At 38.0% G+C, this 23,319-nt stretch overlaps 2 protein-coding genes across 2 annotated transcripts; one reads left to right on the top strand and one right to left on the bottom strand.

Moving 5' to 3' along the window:
- Positions 1 to 721: 721 nt before the first annotated feature.
- On the bottom strand, positions 722 to 6,424 carry LOC122068659 (glycerophosphocholine acyltransferase 1-like). The gene is made up of 8 exons (XM_042632534.1): positions 6,104 to 6,424; positions 5,880 to 5,999; positions 5,747 to 5,804; positions 5,542 to 5,642; positions 3,683 to 3,778; positions 3,495 to 3,588; positions 1,368 to 1,608; positions 722 to 1,239 (listed from the first exon to the last, which is right to left on the bottom strand). Exons 1-8 carry the CDS (start codon positions 6,179 to 6,181, stop codon positions 903 to 905), a joined length of 1,125 nt encoding a protein of 374 aa, XP_042488468.1. The 5' UTR covers positions 6,182 to 6,424; the 3' UTR covers positions 722 to 902.
- A 4,675-nt stretch (positions 6,425 to 11,099) lies between these two features.
- LOC122068666 (protein PLASTID MOVEMENT IMPAIRED 1-RELATED 1-like) lies at positions 11,100 to 15,621 on the top strand. Its single transcript, XM_042632544.1, has 3 exons — positions 11,100 to 11,379; positions 11,646 to 13,933; positions 14,054 to 15,621. The coding sequence occupies exons 2-3, from the start codon at positions 11,646 to 11,648 to the stop codon at positions 15,210 to 15,212; spliced, it is 3,447 nt and encodes a 1,148-aa protein (XP_042488478.1). The 5' UTR covers positions 11,100 to 11,379; the 3' UTR covers positions 15,213 to 15,621.
- The last annotated feature ends 7,698 nt before the right edge of the window (positions 15,622 to 23,319 follow it).

Below are 23,319 nucleotides of genomic sequence, written 5' to 3'. Positions count from 1 at the left end.
CAAAACATATGTATTTTTAAAATCCACCAGTTGCTTGCAGAAGTAACGAAGGAAGAAGAGGAAGAAGAAAATATACAGGCGAACAAACATATATATTTTTAAAATCCACCAGTTGCTTGCGGAAGTTTGAAGCATTTGAGGGGTTAACTAGCTTACCCTGTCAAAAAAAAAGAGGAAGAAGAAGAAAATATACAGGCGAGTGGAGCAACTAGGTCATGGATCAATGCATTTGTATTGTTTCGGCATCGCTCAATATTGATATGGATCAAGAGTATCGACCAAAAAGTGATTGGTATTTCATTCATTCCTTCAACAACCATTCAGCTTTTTTTTTTTTTTAATAACAACGGGTATCCAGGCCAAAGGCTTAACTAGTCCCACAAGTCCATACTGACCCTACAACTGCAAGTATCGGGACATACTGGTGTTGAATAATAATTATTCAACTTTCACCGAAAGTAGTGAAGAGCATTAAACATCCAGTGTGAGGCCCCAAAGAGGCAAGAGGAGTCGAACTCAGACCTACATACTTCCAAGGCGAAGATCCCTTGCCAACTCAGCTACCCCTTTGGGGTTAAAGCTTATTTTTCCTCTAATTAGAAGATATAGAGAACTTTGGAAGTTAAGGTTAAAGCTAGTCAAATTCATCTTTGCTATAAGTTTAATTCCAAAAACAATTTCCCTCCCAACCGCTACATGCATCAGCAACCAACAAAAAAAATAGGGTCAAAAGGAAAGAGGATATTATCATTGATTTGTACAAGCAAAACTTAAATCTTCAGGAACAGAGTTTGTAACCCACCCACCCCAAAAAACAAGAGTTAAATGTTAATGGTGAAAAAGGATTTTACAAGGCTTTATTTGTACACGGCTGTCATGAATGATCAGTCTTGGCAGAGTAACTAGTTCCCGTCGAGTTGTTGAACCTTGGTGGCAGTCTGATCTGGCCGGGTTGGCATAGGGTGCATCTCCAGTTTCTTCTTCTCCTTGAGAATCACCTGCTTAGGCAAAACTTCAAGTAGAAAGCTTCCTCCATTCCATATGGTTGCAGAGACTTTGAGTATTTGGAAAATCACATGAAGTTTGTAAGACAAGAATATGGGGACAGTGAGTGCCATGGTTGCGACGGTGAATAAAGCTTGGAACAGGATATACATGAACATGCGATTTTGATCCCCAAGCAACCCACTTAAACGCCACCATATGTTGTTTGCCTTTTGTGCCTTTTTCGAGAGTTCCCTATCAATGCCAAGAAATATTAGACCAAAAACAGTGCAGTGACGAAAAAAATAGATCAAATAGCCCAGTTATATTGTGTTCTGGTCAAATGTCACAGAAAGAGAAAGAGAAAGAGAAAGAGAGAGAACCTGTAAGAAGTCATAACTTCAGGATCCCTTAATAGCCTCTGCCGGCGCAGGACATTAACAATGAGAAAATAGAGAACCTGCCACAAGGTGTAAGCAACTAGGGGAACAACAAATAGCCATGTCCCAAGGTAGGATTTACTTTCCACATAAGGCCATGAATCTCTGTGATCTGCATTCCACTCAGGACGCATAGCTTCAAACGCTGCTGTATCCCACCATCGAATAACGAAGAAGATGATCCCTGCAATAGTTACAAAAACAGATATTATATGGCTTAATATTTCTCAAGGAATCATGGATATAGAAAAACACTGTGGCTTATACTAATCGTGTAGGAGTAAAATAAACTTCCCTAAATTCAAGAGTAGTATCTTTCCTACTTGGCTCTAGAACAGAAAGAAATGAGAAATCAAGCTCTCTCCCTCTCTCTCACGGTCTTAGTCATCAAATGAGTTGTCCAATACCTAAAATCTTTTACACCGCTTTTTTTTTAGTGTTTCCTTTCACTTAATGGCATAAGAAGGTGTCACTCGAAGGAAAGACCATGATCGTTCATGAATGTAGACTTTAGCCAATCCTATCAGCCATCCTCCGAATCTGTTCGAGGCACTACATATAAGCTGAAGACTTTATGTTCCACCTCTTCATTGCTATCATATAATCAGTTGGCATAAGTAATTTGGTTGAGAACACCATCCTTATAAAACATTTAAATCAAGCACACCTTATCTGTCAATTTACATCAGGAGACAGGTCGCATCATATCCTCAAAGTTTAGTCACATTAAGGGAGGCCCTGCAGCCCACTCCAATACAAAATGGAGTAGCATATCCTTTGTGTGGATTGGCCAATCCAAAATGACCAAGACAAGTACCTCATCGGTACAATACAGTTTCCGATATGATTAAATCCATGATGGGATCACCAATGATAAAACCAATCACTCAGGAGGCAAAATTGTAACCAGATAACAAAGCGATAACATGAAACTTTTAGTATGATTGGAAACCAGACCACAAAGGGAAAGTGCAAGAAAAATTGAATGACTAAGAGGATAATTGCAGAGATCTACAAAATTTAATTTTTATCTATGAAAGACAGGAAGAAACAGATTGGTAACTTAGATCAAGATGAAGCGGAGTGACATAAATGGTCTACAGAAATAGTACATGTGCAAAGTACATGTCAACAGGGAAAAAAGAATAAAAGTGGTAGAGGATAAAGTCATGAAACATAACCATCGGAGCAATAAAAAACTAATGACCTCTATCAAAGCTTCTTGCATCAGGAGAAAAAAGAAAAGAACCCTCATGCAAATAGTTGTAGATAAAATACAGCTATAGAAAATAGGATGTTCAGAGAAGATCTGGAATGTAGTAGTGCAAGTAGAACTTTTTTTTTGTGTGTGGTTTTGTTTGGGGGGGGGGGAAGGAAGGGGATTGGTGAGTGAGAGTTTTCAAAAGAGATATTGATCAAGCGTATACAAGATGCACCATGAAACAGTAAGGCCTAACTATACAAGGTAACTATTCCCTTTCCAGGCCCTCTTTGGACATTTGAAAAAAAAATGTGTATACTGATTGATCCACTCATTCGGAGTATGGATGAAGAATTCTCTAAAGGGCTGATCCAAATAAACAATGTAAAGAACACAAAATGTCAAATCACCCCATCTACCGGGGGAAAAAAGGTCAAATAATGCCTCACTAGCAACTCAAGTTTAGCTCAACTAATCCTAAGAAATTCTTATGTAATGCTTTATTACTAACTACACTGCAACTTAGTAGACAAGAAAGATACATCAGAGCCAAAGAAGTTTTCGGCTGAAATTTTAAAACATTACACAGAAATAAGCAGAGGAATTGTCATTCTTCCATTCAGATAAGCATAAAGGGAGATCATAAATCATGATTGAGTGAACATACCCATAAATATTACAGATTTTTACCGTCCACACACAAAAAAAAAAGACAGTATATCCTTCACACACACACACCTGAATAAGTTACTATTCATTTGCTAGAATAATTAGAAATACCCAAAACAAATATCAAGAAAGTCCTTAAACAGAACTTTTTTGTGTCGTTTAGTAAAAAAGGGCCAAAAGAAGAGGACACGCCTACTCACCAGGTAAAAGATGTATTAGGACACTAACTATTTTGTCGAGGGAACTGAAAACCAGACTGCACCGCCAAACAATCAATGCCCATGCTAATGGTCCCTACAGCAGCAGTTGGGATGTCAAGAATCAAGATAGAAAAACTAGACAATAATCATTCAGACACAACGACAATTAAGCATGACCATACACCAACCTCTGCAAACGAGAAGCAAACCATAAAAAACTTTTCATTTCTTGGATAAAGTAGAAGCATGACCAGGAAAATTGTATTGGCGTAGTAGCAAAAATCCTGCACAAGCAAGGAAAGTTATGAGACAATAAAGGGAATATTCCAGGAAATAACCATCATCTAAGTCCCGCATAGTGTATGACTTCTTCTGATTATAACAATGTTTAACCATTGATATTTTCCTTAGGACCTATCAGAGTGAAAAATACATCGACCATGGTATGACTTCGTCTGCACCAGATTAGTATCAATCTAGACACCAGGAAAGCACCACACCCCTTTGGTTTGTTTCCCGTAAACATCTATTTATTTAACCCAATCATTAGCATATCCAGATTCTGTTTTATTGACTCTGAAATACTTTTAGACCAAAGCTAATAAAAGTATGCGCCTATGCTATGAGATTTGTGATTGAGAGCTCAGCTGCTCAGTTCTGATTTCCCGCAGAATTACAGAAGATGACAATGCATGCAAGTACACACGAAGGAGTCCTTTATCAGGGGAGGAAGGATCCAAAATTCCTGGCCTTGAACATTCAGTTCTAAATAGTGGAGCTCTTACTCAAATCACACTTTATCAATTCTCCTTTGAGACTGAGCACTTGATCACAAGCCCTCTTAATTTGCCTTTATGCTTTTATATAGTGTTTGTCAGAATTATATGTTTTAGCATAATATGATGACAAAATATAAAAATAGTAAACTGGGTGGATGCGAATTCCAGAGTGTTCTACATTTTTGTAGGCTTGATGCAAGAAAGTATAAATAAAAAACTAAAGAATGTTATTAGGAGTCCCACAAGACTTAAATTCCATAAATGTTAAAAATATTTATTTAACTTGACAGACCTAAAACTAATGGTATAATATCAAAGCATCGAGAAAATCAGAACTGCCAGACATACACAATTTGTATCACAAAAGGCAGAAATGCCTCAATCTTTGTTTCCTTTTCTATGGTGTTATACTCTGCCTCAGTAATGTCTGCATAACTAACCAACTAAAGCTGTTTGAGGGTAAAAATGATCAGCGAGAGCAGAAAGTAGTTTCACGATCAGCAATCGTCATGTAGTAAGAATCAAGACTTAAGAGATGGAATTCTGTCTTAATAAAAGAAAAATAGGGTGTGGTGTGGCAAAGAGTGGAAGATAACTCTGACCTTTGGTCCCAATACTTGTTTACTGATGATCCCAATAAAATAAGCCATCTATTTTAATTTGGGTAGAAAAGAGCGTCATGTGAATGTGAGGATTGAAGGTTTGCCTTTAGGCTTCAATTAAAATGATTTTCTGTCCTGCCATGTGGTATCCCCAAACGACACTTCAAAGAGCACAAAAGCCTAGGTTAACAATACATGACTGAGTATGTACGGAACAATAGAATTGATAACCATGAAATCAAATATCAGATTAAAGACACCGATGATGTGATAATCCGTATAACTGACAAAGCCAAATTTTCACTTAACCGGAAATCAAAACATCCCGAAGATTGTGTAACACATTAAATGGTCAAGTTCAAGTTCAAAACCTATGAAGCTGGTACAAGTCATTAAATTCATTACGAATAATTTCTTAGGCAGCACTCCAATTTCTTTCCTAGTTCCTCCCTTCCTATCCAACCTTAAGATTGCATTGAAAAAACACAGTTGAAACTTTACACCATGAAGAAAGAATCCATGCACTGTTTCATTTTGAAGTCACCTACTTGAGACCCAAAAGATGATAAAGACACCATCAGCTAGAAACCAGTTTTTGTTTACCAACAATACCACCAAATGAACATTTGAAGAAAATACAAATGCTTGCAATATGTAGGTGCTCACCAGAAGATAATAATGCCATTTCTTGTAACGATAGTATATCCAACGGAGAGGAACGAAGGTGACATAGAACAAACAGTAAATGTATGGGATATCCTGTGGTCCTGAAATTGGAAACTTCAAAAGCAAATAAGGATAAAGAAAAATTCCTTCTGGAAAAAAAAAATCGATTAATTAGTAACTAAATCTGTCAATAATCTCTACTTACTCGATCCCAGCAAGAAGCATAAGGCACCGAATCCCATAACCCCAATTAGATGAGTCACCTAACGAAAAAAGAAAAAACCAAATCATTAATTGATAACGAAAGAAGTGCAATGAAATTAAGTATAGAAGAATACTTTGTTGATAAATCTTTCGTGTTCTTCCGCTTGCTTAGCTATTTTAACCGCTTGTTTCGATAAGATCTCCTTGGTCTGAACAGCTTGTTTAGATAAAATCTCCTTTGTCTGTGCAACTTTCTACAGAAACAAAACAAATCGCCAAAAAAAAAAACCCTAAACCAGAATGAGAAGAACAAAACAGAAAGGTAGCCAGGAGTGAAGAAACTTTTTAACTTCCCTACCTTAGTTTGGTCGCTGAACCTTTGCTTCAACGTTGCAGATGAATCTCCCTCGTTGAGATCATCTTCGTGGTTCGACATTGTTTCCCCTGTGCTTATTTGTATATCGATTCAGTGAGAGACAGAGAAGGGGAAGAGAAGAAGCAGAAGCTGAAGGAGGAGAGCTTAGGCAGTTGGGCCTCTTCACTTGGATTCACGTATCCATGCTTAATGAAGAGGATAATCTAATCTAACCCAGCTTATTTATTCTTCACATCGAAGCAAACATCTTAAGAAAAGTATCTTGTGCTCGCGTGACCGACGAGAGCAACACATGGAAACAAGGATTGGGATCCGGCATCCCGGATCGGATCAGGCCGATTCCAATATAGTTTGGATTGAAATCCGTCGGGATCGGGATCGGCTAAAACATGTCCTCACACTAAAAACCGTACAAGGACCGGCCAGATGTCCGGATCATGGCCGATCTAATTCGATTTTTTTTTTTCAATTTTTACTAAAAACATATTATCTATCAAATCTCAATTCCCTTCCACTATTACTAATTTTATTGCTGATCAGACTATGCAGTCTAAATCAAGACCCAGTCTGATGCACTAGTAGTGGAAGGGAATTACGATGTCTTCATAATCTTTTTTATATTTTATACTATAATCTTTGTTTGAATCTTAGGTACAAGAATTTTAAAACCTTCAGATTCTTATAGACAGTTCTGGGTCTTTTCCTTTGCTTTTGCTGGGTAAAAATTCAGCGAGTTATATCAGCAGAATAAGGTGTTATGAGTCTTTGATTGATCAAACAACACTCGGATTTGAACTGGGAAAAAAGGGATTTGCAGTCCCCAGCCTTACCACTCGGCCATGCCGCCAAGCATGGGATGAAGGGCAAAGGGGAGAGTGTTTTGCTTACATTCGGCTCTATAGAGGCGGCAACTCAGATCCAATGCCCTGGAGTGCCTCAGCATGGAACCCAACACATGGAAGTTCGCCTCGAGGCGCTCCAGGGTGTTGGATAAGAGCTGACGCCTCTATTGCACAGTATAGGAGCCCCACCTGTTTTGCCTATGTGCTCATAGCTTAGAGGCATGATAGGGATTCATATCTATCATGAGGTCCCGCGATTGCAATCGTGTAAGCAGGGGTCTTAATCCCAAGCCCACATTGGTTGGACCGATCATGCCCGATTGTTTAAAGATTGACCCGTTTATAAACATGTAGTACATGATGGAAGGACTATGATCGACGGGCGCTCAATCGGCCTAGCCCATTTTCAAGATTGACATGTTTAGTTTGATCATTTATATGAATATTTTTCTTTTTTCTAGACAGAATATGGTATTTTTGATATTTTTGTCAATTATAATATAATTAAATGTAATATCTTTTTCTAAATTGTTGATAGTTTAATAAAATATATTAAAACTTCTTAAATCTAAGACAATTGAAGACCTTTTTTTTTTTTTTTTGTGTGCATTATACCATTTAAGGCTCGATTATAACCCTATTGTACCGATTATTAGAAGCCTAGTTAAATCCCAAAACCCAATCAAATTTGACACGAGATCAACCGAGACCGACTCATTTCTTAAATAGGCAAGTCACAATGCAAATGTATAGGCTCGCCAGGCCCAATTGATGATACCCCTACATGTAAGTAATAGGCACAAGGGCTTTTTTTTTTTTTTCTATCAACATGCTATAGGAAGTTTAATTGTTTACGTTGTCCTATAGCTAGAAGAAGAAAATGATGGGAGAATTTTTCTGTATAGGAGTTTAGGGATTGACATCAACGCTGGGTGATGGGGAGCACACTCATAAGCATCAAATAGGGTGAGTATTTTCACCTTTCATGAGGTAGGGATGTCATTTCCCCCACCTTTGTGTCCGGGTGCAGCACCTACACTCTTGGACAGAAAAATATTCTCCTAAAAATGATAATCCAATGGTGTATACTGACATTTTGCAAGCCAAGCCAAGAGGTTACATAGGAGGAACAAAGGAAGCACATTATGGTTCACATTGAGAGGCAATAGTGAGTGTGCAATGCCGTACACTATGAGCAACATGCATGTTATTTTTCTAAAAAAAAAATTGTTTAGTATCCCTTAATTAAGAGGGGTTGAAAGGGAACCTCATCAAGGGGATGACTAACATTAACCCATTAGGCTTGAAAGGGGTTAACCTAATCAATCCATTTATGCTTGAGCAAATTTAGCATGACCTATGTGTTTCTTGAAAAAAAATTCTGAACAAACGACGTAAAGGAGTGCGCCAATAAAACAGATACATAATGATTTGCATGAGGTACTCTTCTACTCGATGATTAACCAAAGAAATGCATTGGCTGAAGGGAGGCAACGTGACATGGAAAACCTTAACATTCATCAACGGGAGTTGGAAACGTCAAAATGAGCAAGTGGGGCAACCATGGTAGGATAGTTTGAAAAGGAAAATCCTATTAATGGAGCAAGTTTAGGTGGGGTGAGATGGGACTTCAATAGTTGGTTGGATCTATGACTTTATGCCCCAAACCTATATCATTTAAGGGCAAGGGTCATCTGATCACCAATGGTGTCTTACACCTCTTTTTACAATAATTTTTTCGAGTAAAATGAAAAAAAAAAAAAAATCCTATACATCTCAATGATTTTTTTTTTCTCTCTTTTTCTTAATATGTGAATCCTATATGATAGTTTTAAAAAAATTCCATTATGTTACGTCTGGTTGGTTAAGATATAAAAAGAGAGCGAAAGAAAAAATTCAAATACACACACACACACATATATATATATATATATATATATTTAAAGAAAGAGATGAACACACAAGTCATTGATATTGTATCTAATCTCTCTCCTCAATTTCACTTTTTTGTTTTCTATTTATTTCTTGATCACAATCAAACTTACCCTTAGGGTGGTATATAGATTTCTCTACATACTAGCGTTTTGTAGGAACTAGAAACCCTCTCCCGTAGATTAATTGTGAGAGAAAATAACAAAGATTCAGAGATATACCATTTCCCTACTATCTAATAAGCTATGAATAGGAACTCAACTCACAATTTACCCAAATCTATCAAAGTGAGAGGCTAAGGCACCAAGACCACCTAAGGCCTAAGGTGTAACCTGTAATGGGGATGCATATATCTAAATGAAGTGAGGTAGCAATATAGAATGACATTAACATGGTGCAATGTGGCAAGTAAGAAAGATATGGTATACTAATTGTTTAAGTACATAAACAATCTATACATTTTGTGGCACCGCACATAATCTATGTGCAATACATCAAACCTAAAGTCTTATAGTTTTATAATGCGTAAAATTGAATGGCATGCTCTATTTTCTCAAGTTGATGAAACCTATTAATTTAAATTGTTGAATAAATAGAGTTTACAAACGAGAGTGGCATGCAAGGTGGCCACATTTGTGAAGTAGTTGTAAGTGCAAAACAATGAGGCACACAATGGGGCGGGGGGTTTGCCTTCTACCAAATTTTAAAAATCCAACTGTAAATTTTCAATTGAATGAATGTATAGTTAGGCTTAGCAATACGGTCTACGTGATTTGTTCTCCTTAGTACATGATTATAAAATTTAGTTAGGGTTAGCAATATGGTCCACATGATTTGTTCTACCCAGTACATGATTATAAAATTCCAATTGTATGGATAGATTAGATCCATTTTAGATAAGCTATGTGTCAAATTTAGTTATCTTACTCTATAGCCTTCATTTGTATTAGATTGTTTTTTGGATTTTTTAAACAATTTACCTATTTTGTTCATATATTTCATCTTTTACTTAAACTTTGATCCTCTTTTTCTTCTTTATAAAATTTGGATTAGACTGATTGACAGGATCCATCTAGTGTCAATTTATTAAATTCAAGTTTCTGATGAACTATAACGTGGTGGGTAAATAATGGGTCGTGCCATGCTTGACAATAAAACCATTTTCCTACCTCACCATACATTAAAAAAAAAAAAAAAGGTTTTGATTTTGTGCCTTCAATTTGAGTCCAAAGTCTCACCATACATTAAAAAAAAAAAAAAAAGTTTTGTTTTTGTGCCTTCAATTTGAGTCCAAAGTCTAGATCAACTTCCCAATCGTGAAGAACATCGACTCTTTATAGACAGTTTCATGATAACACATGTCTTTTTCTTTCACAAATGTCCCACCAAAACACTTCTAAGGATAAATGTAGTGGAATATTTATGAAAGCAAAAAAAAAAAAAATATATATATATATATATATATATATATAGTCACGGAATCATACCTTAAAAATTGAAATAATCACATAATTAGAAGGGTGACCTAGGTCCTTTAAGCTCTTTGTCCAGTGAGAGGTACAAAAATAGTATTACACACATGATTTTACATATTGGTATTAAATCAGCCGTATCTATTTGCTCAAACCGATATAAGCCATAAGGCCCATAACAAATACCGATACCTAATTGATATGGATCAATTGGTATAATAATATTGATATCCATTTTTTTTTTATTGAAAAACTTAATATTTGTTCTTAGATTTTTTTTTATTTTTTAAATAATTGTTGATACGGCTGTATTAACTAGACGGAAGCCGTGCATCTTTTCACCCACTTCCCTGTGTCAAATTACTAGTTTGACCCTCAACACCCAAGTGGGCCCAGTGGGCCCATTCCACGCATGCACGATAAACGAGAGATTTTCTTTCCTTTTTTTTAATTATTGAACGAAAAGGTCGGCCTTTCCCCAAGTGGGCCAAGACGGACTTGATGGGCCTACGGTCGTTACCGTCCAAGCAAGTTATTCTAATTAGAAAAAAGATCACGTGGCAACTAACCCCTTGTAACCTTCTGATCCGAATCTATCCAATTAATTAAATTTGACCGAAAGGAGATCAAACGGCAGAGATGGTTAGTCCAACATAGAAAAGCTCTTATAAGGTTATTTTAGAAGTTAAAACAGAGTGTAATAGCTAGGCAAAGCACCTATGCGAAGTGGGACAACTAAGCCTTTTCCGTAGTCTTACACCGCTACACGGCTCACCAACGAATCTTCTCAAACAACAGAGTAGAGAGAGAGAGAGAGGATCAGAGTCAGAGAAAGACAAAACATATATCTCCCGGGACTTTCCAGTCGGAGAAAATCATTTCCGTGAAGAAGACCGGCGAAGACACAGTCTTTCTCTCTCTAGATCATGCCCGGAGGGGAAGACGACGATGATATCGGAGCTGTAATTTAGGGTTTCCTTTTTCAATCAGCGCCGAAGAAGTCAAAGTTACGGTGAGTGGCAATAACTTCTGTTTGATCGATTTTCTGATATTGGTTCTTCTTTCGTTATTGAACGAGAATCACACTTTGTACTAGTTGGGGCACTTGGGTTTTAGGGTTGATATGTTATATGCTTCGATACAAAAATAAAAAATTGATATGTTAGAAGTTTCAGAACCGTTTAGAACCCTGGAGAAATTTTAGTTTTCTTATAGGTTGATCGAAAATTGACGACTTTCACTTATTGGATTTTTTGTTTGTTTTTGGGTGATGTGAAGATGATGTTGGCGAAAGTGGAGCCTGGGAATAAAAATAGTGGGGATTCTGGTAACGGGCAATTGTTGAAGGAGCTTGAGGTATTAAGCAAAGCCCTTAATCCGAAAGATCCTCCAAAGGGTAAGGTCTCTGCTACTGATGCTAGATCTAAATCTGTGGGAAGAGTCCATTTTCCTGAGCCAAAATCAAAATCCAAACCTGCGTTTGTAAAGGAAGAGCCTTCGGAGAAGGATAAGAAGTCGTCTATATGGGATTGGAAGCCCTGGAAAGCTCTGTCCCATATTCGAAGCCGAAGGTTCAATTGCTCTTTCTCTCTCCATGTACATGCGATTGAAGGGTTGCCTCCTAATTTCAATGATACCAATCTCTGTGTGCACTGGAAGAGAAGGGACGGGGCATTGCAGACTCGCCCGGCTAGGGTTTTCCAAGGGGTAGCTGAATTTGAAGAAACTTTGGCTTACAGGTGCCCTGTCTATGGGAGTGTAAGCGGGTCCCACCATTCGGCCAAGTATGAGGCCAAGCATGTCCTGCTTTATGCTTCCATCGTTGGTTCTCCTGATGTTGATCTTGGGAAGCATCGTCTTGATCTCACTAGGATTCTTCCGCTTACATTGGAGGAGTTGGAGGATGAGAAGAGCTCAGGGAAGTGGACAACAAGCTTCAAGCTATCGGGCAAGGCCAAAGGTGCCATTATGAATGCTAGTTTTGGATTTTTGGTAAATGGGGACGATCAGGTTGCATCTGGGAGTTACAGAAGTCCCTCTGGAAATCAGAAGTTAAAGCAGAATAGTCCAGGTTCAATGAAGCTTTCAACTGCAAATCGAGATGTTAATAGGGGAAGTGGCGGTCTTAAACGTTCTGGAAGCCTTCGAGGTATTCCTAACCAGCGGTCTCATTTCCCATCTCGATCTGTGGATGATGTAAAGATTCTTCATGAGATTTTACCGAGTTCTAAGTCAGAGCTTGCTAGCTCAGTAAGTATTCTCTATCAGAAATTTGATGAAGAGAAGCTAGATTCATTGATTGATTCTAAACCCAAGTCTGAGGCTTCATTTGAACATGTTGAGCTTCTTAAACCAAAGCCCGACTCTTTGTTTCACGCTCCCAAAGAAAGTAATGAAAAGGAATGTGACGATACTGAATTTACTGTGATTGATAAGGGTGTAGAAATGCATGAGAAGTGTTCACTGCCATCGGATGAAGGCACTACAGTGAAAACTTCTGAGGTTCCTGAAATTGATGAGGACTATGAGGTAGCTCTTAAAACGGACACTGAGCCACACCCCCAGGATAAGGCCCTCATTAGTAATCAAGAGGTGGATATTTTTGATTCTGTGGAGAATAACACATGCTCTGAAGAATTAATCTTGGAGGAGCTAGACTCAGCTTTTCGTAACCTCTCAATATTGGGGTCAGCAGGGTTGGACTCACCACAATGTAAGAGTGAGTTTCCTGAGCAGGCAAATTACATAGAAGCTAAATCAAATCATAAAGCGAGTAAGATGGGAAAGTCCCTTAGCCTAGATGATGTTACAGAATCTGTTGCTAGTGAGTTCTTGAATATGCTTGGGATGCATAGTCCACTTGGCTTGAGTTCTGATAGTGACCCTGAATCTCCTAGAGAACGCCTGCTGAGGCAGTTTGAAAAGGACACCCTGAATTGTGGAAACTGCATCTTCAATTTTGATACCAGCAAGGGGAAGGAGGCAGAACCGTGTTATGATGTCCCTTCTGGTTCTATATGGGGGGACTTATCTGAGGATTTTGAACTCTCGTCTGCTATTCAAGCTGCTGAGGCAGAGCACCAGATAGCAACTCAAGCCATCAACAGTAAAACGAGGGCTAAGATGCTGGAGGACATGGAGACAGAAGCTTTAATGAGAGAGTGGGGATTGAATGAGAAGGCTTTTCAGAAAGCTCCATCTGATAGTGCTATTGGATTTGGTAGTCCGATTGATCTCCCCCCTGAAGGACCTCTTGAGCTACCTCCTCTTGGTGAAGGGTTGGGACAATTTCTTCAAACTAAGGATGGAGGATTCCTGCGATCCATGAATCCCTCGCTTTTCAGGAATGCAAAGAATGGTGGCAGTTTGATCATGCAGGTCTCCAGTCCCATTGTGGTGCCTGCTGAAATGGGTTCTGGTATAATGGAGATCTTGCAGTGTTTGGCCTCAGTAGGGATTGAAAAGCTTTCTATGCAAGCCAATAAATTAATGCCTTTGGAAGATGTTACTGGAAAGACGATGCATCAAGTAGCATGGGAAGCCACACCTGGTCTGGCAGGGGAAAGGTTTGTGAGTTCAGTTTTAGCATTACTAGTTGGGTTTGAAGTGTTTCTTCCTTTCATTCTGTTTGTTTTATAATTCAACTTTGTAGTATATTTGTCTCATTTCATCCTTTTCTGTCACAGACAGGCTTTCCTGCAGCATGAATTGGAGATTGAGCAAGATAGATTTGGTGGGAGAAAAAAAAAGCGTGAAGAAGGTCCTTCTGGGCACAGGCTCAATAACTTGGGCTCAGGTGCATTAAGCATGGAGAGAGGCTCAGAGTATGTATCTCTAGAAGATCTTGCTCCTTTGGCCATGGACAAGATTGAAGCCCTCTCCGTAGAAGGTTTGCGTTTACAATGTGGCATGTCAGACGAAGATGCACCTTCAAACATCTGCCCTCAATCGATTGGAGAAATCTCTGCTCTTGAAGGTAAGAGGGCCAACAATAGTGGTTCTCTTGGTTTGGAGGGAGCCGCAGGGTTGCAGTTGTTGGACATCAAAGATGGTGGAGATGATGTTGATGGATTAATGAGCCTATCCATAACACTGGATGAGTGGATGAGGCTGGATTCTGGAATTGTTGATGAAGATCAAATCAGTGAGCGAACTTCTAAAATACTTGCAGCCCATCATGCTAATAGCATGGACCTGGTTACTGGAGGATCTAAGGGAGACAAGAAAAAGGGCAAAGGTTCAGGTAGAAGGTATGGTTTGTTAGGTAACAACTTCACAGTAGCACTAATGGTGCAGCTTCGAGATCCTTTGCGTAACTATGAGCCTGTTGGAACGCCAATGCTTGCTTTAGTTCTGGTGGAGAGGGTTTTTGTTCCTCCAAAGCCCAAAATATACAGTACAGTTTCAGAGAGAAGGATCAACAATGATGAAGATGATGAGTCTGAACAGATGGTGAAGGTGGAGAATAAGGATGAGCTCAAAGATAAGAAAGATGAAGAGGAAGGTATCCCACAGTTTAAAATAACTGAAGTCCATGTTGCAGGTATAAAGAATGACCCCAACAAGAAGAAGCTGTGGGGTACCAAAACACAACAGCAGACTGGGTCCCGGTGGTTGCTTGCTTCTGGCATGGGCAAGGGCAACAAAAATCCTTTTCTGAAGTCAAAGGCAATCACAAAATCATCTCCCGAAGTGACCACAACAGTGCAGCCTGGGGATACTTTGTGGAGCATCTCAGCTCGTGTTCATGGCAGTGGAGCCAAATGGAAGGACCTAGCAGCCCTCAACCCACATATACGGAACCCTAATATCATCTTACCGAATGAAACTATTAGATTACGTTAGGCCTTGACAACCAGTAAAAAACCTCAAAAATGGGAGTATATTCTTGAATCACCCTTTTGTATGGTGAAACAGTTGGTTTGGTCACTTACTGTTTATTGAGCTGGGTTTAGTTACCTGGTGCATAGCAAGATTGGTCAGTCCTGATTGGAATTGTACCTCTTAAATAAGCTTGAATGTGTTATAAAGGATGGGTGACAATGATCTGCCTGCCGGGGGAGCTTCACCTATTAGTCAGTTTGATATATGGAACCTGCAGCTGAAGGTAAATGGCTTTTGTTCTCATTTGTTTCTTGTTTGTTGGTAAGCCCAATCTGTTCTTGGAAGCATTAGTGCAGGCGATGTAAATTTGTGTTTCGCACTTTTATCTTTCCTTTCATATTTGATTTCTTTTTACTGGAGATTCAAAGCAGATCACTGTTGTGGCTCACTGTATTTCCCTCTGCCCTATGTTTATGAGTATGATAACCTAGAAATGGATTGTCTGAGTTAGCACCTAAGATTAACACCTGTCTTTGTCATAACCCTGCATAATTCTTTCTGATCATTGATAAAAAAAGCAAGAGAAAAACCATATGTGGTTGATAAAAAAAGCAAGAGAAAAACCATATGTGGTAGAAAGTTGAGACTTGAGAAGCATCTATTTATGATCTTTTAGATTTTCCTGGTTGGGAGAAACATAAATATTTCATCACTTTTAGCAGATTTTGTGAAACATTCTGTTTAAACTAATTTATATTCAGTTTATCTCTTTGGTGTCATCAATCCACAATGCATCCATATTTCTTGTATTGAAAAGTTTCAATTTTTGAGGCCTTTGGTTGTTACTTGAATCAAAGATTCTATGGAGACTGTAAAGAGGGAGTTGAAATTGGATATGTATGTGTTCGTTAGATATCCATCTGGATCCTCACATATTGAATGTGATTGGGTTATCTGCTCCAATTCTTAGTTAAGGTTGTGGGTATACGTTGGTCACATGGTACATTGAAAATATAAGGGAAAGTGGCCAATACGTGAGCGGTGAATGATTGTGTTGTGCTTGAAATCTCAACGGTTGGATTTTTCAAATCACCCTTCCTTGTGGATCGCTAGGCTATCCTTCATAGAAACTTCTAGGGAAAACTACATGATTATCCATTTTTAGGTTTACTTTTACCAAACTACCCAACTTATGTTTTAGTCCACAGAAAAAACCAAAATCATGTTTTGATTTACAAAACTACACAAAATAGTGATTCTCCTTCATCTGCTTATTTTTTTTGACATTTTTACCCCTGGCTTGCCCTTCGACCCCATTCTCTCCTCTTCTTCTTTCAACAACGAGATTGCCTACAATCAGGTCATCTCATCGCTGAACACCTCGCCGGCCTTGCCATCATCATCAATAATGCCAACAACACAGTCAGGGTCATTGAGGCATACATGCCCACCATCGACGCAGCTCCCCCTCACCACTTGGTAGAGTCATCTCCTCCTTCCCCTTCTCGGGTTCTCAATATTGACTACCATGTGTCTGACTCAGCTGGCCCAGGGGTTACATAATGTTTGAGTTAGTTAACTGTAGTTAGTTTTTCTTTGTAGTTTTGTAAGATCAGTGAGTTACAGATGTATTTAGTCTTGATAGTATATATAAATATATATATATATATATATATATTTCAATCTTTGAATTTCAAATTGATTATATTAAAGGAGAATCCAACTCTGTCCCTGATCTTCTTACCCTTGAATTCTTACAGGGCCAATCTCCTCAAATCAATCTCCTCAAAATGACTCCCCAAAAGAATCCACTTCCTCAAATTCTTTGGTCCGATCCAAATCTAGCTACGGCACTACTGTCGCCCCTTCAAACCAAATTGTTACCCATAGCTAAACCCAGTTGGCTTAAGCAAACAGACCATACTCCCATGCCATAGTTCTTTCCTCGGCAGCTGGACCCGTCCAAACCACAAATAGGGCTACTTCTAGCCTCCAAACAACCCAAGATAAACCCCTCAAAACAGCTCAGGGATCTAAACTTAAAAGTCAATATCATGAGAAACCCTTTAAAGAAGACCTTTTCACCATCGAAGAATCTCTCCAAAATTATATTGATTCACCTATCAATATAGCTCAAAGAATTTTCTTCCAGGGTTGGTATTTTTATTCCCCCTCTGCTGCAAAAACACAAGAATTCTATGAATACATCCTCATAGATACTAACTCTGTCATATTCAAACTAAATTTTGACAAAAATGACAAATCCCTGGTTACTCACACTACTGTAACCATCTGTAAAATCCTCAGCCTTCAAGATTGAAAAAATCATTCTCTCACTGCAAAGAATTTTTCAAATACCTATAACCCTCCTGGTCACACTTACTATGATTACCAAGAGGCATGGTACAAAGCCTTTTGCTTCCAAAATAAAATTAATCGCCATTCCTGGTTCTTCTGTTTTGACTATAAGTTCAATAACCAAACACCCCTCTGGTTTCCTCGATAGTGGGATCAATATGGTCCTATGTTTGACATTCTCCCACCACAAATTCAAGATTCTTACCAAATATTTTGCAAATTTGACATGAAATCCAGATTTTGGCAGATCCAGATTCACGAAAAAGACCGATATAAAACTGCCTTTACCATTTCCTTTGGCCTTTATGAATGGAATATCATGTCATTCGGCCTAAAAAATGCTCCTAGTGAATTTCAAAAAATTATGAACGACATCTTCAATTCTTATGGACAATTTACAATTGTCTACATTGATGACGTTCTAGTTTTTTCTGATTCAGTAGATCAGCATTTCAAACACTTAAGAACTTTCTATCAAATCATCAAATCTAATGGCCTTGTCCTCTCCAAACGGAAAATGAAATTTTTCATAATCAAAGTTCGATTTCTAGGACATTTAATCAAAAAGGGTACCTTAACCCCTATCGATCGAGCCATTGCCTTTGGTGATAAATTCCCAGATCAAATTCTGGAGTAGTGAAGGGTTTGCAAGAAATATATTTCTTTGATTTGTAAAAATCCTTATAATATTTGCGAGAAAATTTATATTTGTGTTTTGTTGGAGGTTTAAGGGGGACAAAACTGAACTGTTCACAGAAACCTCCTAATTCACATTTATAAAATTTGTTTTCTTTATTAATTTGTTTTCTTAACCTAATATCAGTACAAAGGGCTAAACCTTCTTCATGAATTAACTTAATTATTTGACCATAATTAATTTGGTCATATGGGATAATCCCATCATTTTCTTTGCAAAGTCTTTGTTTGATTTAAAAAAAAAAAAAAAAAAGGGTTGGAAGACCTGTAAGGAATTTTTTTTTTCTAACAAGGAAGATTAGCATCAGGTCTAGTAAGGACTTTAGTCAGGAAAGTGTTTTTGTACCATTTGAAATCATGTAATTTTTTACATCTAAGGTTTGATAATTGTTCAACAGTTCTGTCTTTGAGACGAGAAGGGTTTCCTAAGAAGTAATTGGCTATGCTAAAAATAAGAGTATTAACAGCATCTTCTATGGGTTCACCTATGTCGTTGAGAAGGGTAGTTCCTTCAGGGGAAATTTGAATTGCAGTTAAGATATCAATTTTTTGGTTGTCAGTCAGGATATAATCCCACCAACCTTTGAGTTGGCCGGTAAAGCCGAAAATGAGAAGAGTAACAACTGCACTGTCATCAGTATTCTTGATGCGGTGTGCATTGCTAACCATAGTCATTTCTTATAATTTGTTCATGAGATTATGTTCGGATAGACCATCTATGTTCCACTCATAGATGATACCACTTTGGTAGGAAGCCTGAGGAGCAGTTCCTCTAGCTTCAATCTAGAGGTCAGGGAAGACCGGGTGTTGTGTTGAACTTTGGCCAATCTGGTTAAGCTATGGAAAGTCTCTATCTTCTGAACTTGAGGAAGAGTCAGAAGAATATCCCTCTAGGGTGAGGATAGTGCAATTAGCCGATTCAACAGTTGGTTGGCTTTGTATTGGTGTCTGTTACTGGTATCAGAGCTATGGTGGTGGTGAATTCGGTTTATTTTGTTTTGTAGATCTCTTTTCTTTAGTGTAATCGTTTATTTTTAGTGTTTGACGGAGTATAAGCCTTTGGGTTTTTGGGAGGAGTGGCAGATGAGAGAGTAAGACCATGATTGTGCCCAAATTAAGTTGGAAATACCCCTTCAAATGACTAAATCTAGGAGATTACCCTAGCTTAAGATATCTCATACAATGAGTCGTCTATCCCGCTCCATGTCGATGAGATCGGCAAGTGAGGTGAGCATAAGTTCTAATGTGCTCCATTATGATGAATAAATAATAGATCTTGACAAATGACTCAAAAAATGGGATGTGCCAAAGATTTCACAAAAAGAAGTTTATGAAAAGGATTGGCTTTCCTTTGAAACCATCAAAACCATTGAACAAACAATAAACTTCACCCCAGAAACAAAAGAGATCACCCTTTTTGACCCAAGGTCTTTACAAGACCTTTATCTCAAACACAAATTCAACTATATCTATGTCAGCCTTGTTCAGGTTGCTATCAAACCTCTCTATCATGAAGGCCTTAACACATCCCTTCTCTTAGCCCTTCGTGACCAAAGATTTCTTGAGTTCAATGATTCTTTTTTGGGAGCCATTGAAACAAGCCTCTGTTATGGACCTGTTCATTTTAATGTTTATCCAAACATGTCTATAGCCTTAGAGGACCCAAATATTCTTCACTCTTTAAAAATCAACCTCAAAACCCACGGGTATAAAATGATGCATGGGTCTGTTCACATTTCCATCATCCACCGTATCCAATATAAAACCATGAAAATTGTCAAACCCTGAGCTCTTAAATATTCTCCTACGGGACAAACCCTCTACCTTGAGACTGATTGTCTTCAGGGTCAAATAGTTTATCCAAAATTGGTTCAGTGGAAAGACATCTCTTTCCCTGCTGAATGGCAGCTGCAAACAACTGCTATTCTACCTCAAGTTTCAAATGCCAATATCCAGTATATTTCTCAAAACTCAGATGGATTAGTCACCCTAAGGTTCACTAGACAACCGCCTCCTCTTATCTAACAAAGTTCTCGTAGGTCATGCTCGGATGCTTCGACCTCTTCGGATTCTTTCCATTGGATTCCTCCTCTTAGGACTCCACCCCCAAATTCAAACCTTGCCGGTTTATATTCTGGCCAAAATGTTATCCACGATACCTATGATATATCATCATTTGTACCCGAATCTTCCCAGTCTGGACAACAACAAACTAACCAAAACCAACCCCAGTCTCCGACACCGTCCGAGGTAGCTCCACCTGAATGAGACCCAGGTGTCTACATGCTTCAAACTAATAACACATATCAAATTGACAAACCATTCCTCAGAACTGATTTTGAATCACCAAAAAATAAACAAAAACGTTCATGGTTTCTTAAAACTTTTAATCTTGAACAACAAACCCAAATTAGAACAAATTGGTATAACTTTATGACAAACCTTAAAACAAATGTTTTCTTTTTTACTTACTTTGATATCTATGCCCAGGATAACAATATTGATTACCCCTAGTATAATCAAATATTTACCCAAAATGCTACATATAAATCCTGGACCCTTAGCACCGGTCCAACAACAACTGATATCCATCCTCCGGTAGAAAGCATCAAATATGCTTTTAAAAATACTGAACTAACTGCTTCTCCGTTCAAATTTTCCGAACAAGATGATCCAAATAGAAAACAAATTGAACAATTAAATTTCACAAATTTAAGTCTTCAAACCATAGGTGATCAACTCTCCCGAGTCGAGAACCTTGTCCAACCAAAACCCATGGTCTTCTCATCTACTATAAAGACCACTGTCCCACTAGATATCCCCCTTTTCAAACCATACAACATCCCACAAACACAACAAAAAGAGCTCAATAAATCTTATTTACTTGACCAAATAAATCATCGTCTCACTTCTTTAGAAGCCCCTCAGACACCAATACAAAGCCAACCAACTGCTGAATCGGCTAATCGCACTATCCTCACCGTAGATGGATTTTCTTCTGACTCTTCCTTAAGTTCAAAAGATAGAGACTTTCCACAACTTAACCAGATTGGCCAAAGTTCAACACAACACCTAGTCTTCCCTGACTTCCAGATTGAAGCTAGAGGAATTGCTCCTCGGGCTTCCTACCAAAGTGGTATCATCTATGAGTGGAACATAGATGGTCTGTCCGAACATAATCTCATGAACAAATTACAAGAAATGACTATGGTTAGCAATGCACATCGCATCAAGAATATTGATGACAGTGCAGTTGCTACTCTTCTCATTTTCGGTTTTATCGGTCAACTAAAAGGTTGGTGGGATTATGTCCTGACTGACAACCAAAAAACTGAAATCTTGACTGCAATTCAAATTTTCCCTGAAGGAACTCCCCTTCTCAATGACATAGGTGAACCCATAGAAGATGCTGTTAATATTCTTATTTTTGGCATAGCCAATTACTTCTTAGAAAATCCTTCTCGTCTCAAAGACAAACTGCTGAACAATTATCAAACCTTAGATGTAAAAAATTACATGATTTCAAATGGTACAAAGACACATTCCTGACTAAAGTCCTTACTAGACCTGATGCTAATCTTCTTTGTTAGAAAGAAAAATTCCTTACAGGTCTTCCAACCCTTTTTTTTTTTTAAATCAAACAAAGACTTTGCAAAGAAAATGATGGGATTATCCCATATGATCACATGACTTATGGTCAAATAATTAACTTAATTCATGAAGAAGGTTTAGCCCTTTATACTGATATTAGGTTAAGAAAACAAATTAATAAAGAAAACAAATTTTATAAACGTGAATTAGGAAGTTTCTGTGAACAGTTCGGTTTTGTCCCCCTTAAACCTCCAACAAAACACAAATATAAATCTCCTCGTAAATATTATAAGGATTTTTACAAATCAAAGAAATATATTTCTCGCAAATCCTTCACTACTCCAGAATTTTATCAAAAATCTTTTTCAAAATATAACAAATACAAGAAGCCTTCAAGGCACCTAAAAATCAAAGAGATTTTAGACAAAACCCTAATTCTGATGGATGTATTAAGTGTGGTAAGCCTAGCCACATTGCCAAATATTGCCGAGTTTCCAAAAGAATTAATTCTTTACAAATATCTGAACAAGATAAAACTCAAATCCTTGCCCTATTCAAAGAAACGTCTTCCTCATCTTCTGATGAAGAAACCCACAAACTAAACCATATCCAAGCCTCTGAACACCCTACTTCCAGTTCAACTGATAATGAGAATTTTCAAGCATGTGCTTGTGATTCTTGCATTATTGGATTAAGCTGTAAAGACTGTATTCCTAAATCCGTCCGGATGCTTAGAGAATCTCCTCAATCAAACATTTTCGAATTTATTGATAATTTGATAGACCCAGAGCAAAAGAAGGCCTGTCTTGAAGACCTTAAACAAAATATTTCTACACAAAATACTCCTCAACCCTATAACCTCCAACAGATAATGTAAAAGTTTGAAAAAATTTTAAAACCTTCTACTTCAGACCACTCCAGTCGAATCAAAACTTTTGAAACAACTACTGCAACCTTGCAGTGTGAAATTAGAAATATCAAACGACAATTATCCCTCCTTAATCGGCAACAAAACTAATAAGCCTCTACATCAAATATTGAACCTACTCCAAATGAACCTTTCACAAATCCTTTTTCAACTCAAGGATCACCTAATCCTGAACCCCCTGATTTTGTGGCTACCATTACTTGTCAAAATTGGTACATCCACATAACTTTGGTTATTAATGCTTCATTCAAATTCTCTGCCATTGCCTTTGTTGACTCTGGAGCCCAGCTCAATTGCATCAACGAAGATGCCATTCCAACCTAGTTCTATGAACGAATGACCTAATGTCTCAATACTGCTAATGGGTCTAGGTTGAATGTCTAGTATAACTTATATAATACCCATGTTTGCAATAATGGACTATGCCCTCCCCAAACTTTCATTTTAGCAAAAGATCTAGACCAAACCATAATTATTGGCCAACCATTTTTAGAGAAAATTAGGCCTTTCAAAATAACCCAAGATTGTATTACAACAAAATTTCAGGGTCAAAAA

The sequence above is a fragment of the Macadamia integrifolia genome, unplaced genomic scaffold (assembly GCF_013358625.1).
Source record: "Macadamia integrifolia cultivar HAES 741 unplaced genomic scaffold, SCU_Mint_v3 scaffold449, whole genome shotgun sequence".
NCBI lineage: Eukaryota > Viridiplantae > Streptophyta > Magnoliopsida > Proteales > Proteaceae > Macadamia > Macadamia integrifolia.
Note: the sequence above shows the minus strand (reverse complement) of the source record. Positions and strands in the feature narration are given on the sequence as shown.

Excerpts from the sequence above, each read along its gene's own strand:
- LOC122068659 (XM_042632534.1), bottom strand. The coding sequence starts at position 6,181 with ATGTCGAACCACGAAGATGATCTCAACGAGGGAGATTCATCTGCAACG. Across the intron at positions 3,779-5,541 it reads AATGGCATTATTATCTTCTG|GATTTTTGCTACTACGCCAA; the intron begins GTGAGCACCTAC and ends TTGCTTGTGCAG. Across the intron at positions 3,589-3,682 it reads TTTGCTTCTCGTTTGCAGAG|GGACCATTAGCATGGGCATT; the intron begins GTTGGTGTATGG and ends CTGCTGCTGTAG.
- LOC122068666 (XM_042632544.1), top strand. The coding sequence starts at position 11,646 with ATGATGTTGGCGAAAGTGGAGCCTGGGAATAAAAATAGTGGGGATTCT. Across the intron at positions 13,934-14,053 it reads CCTGGTCTGGCAGGGGAAAG|ACAGGCTTTCCTGCAGCATG; the intron begins GTTTGTGAGTTC and ends TTTCTGTCACAG.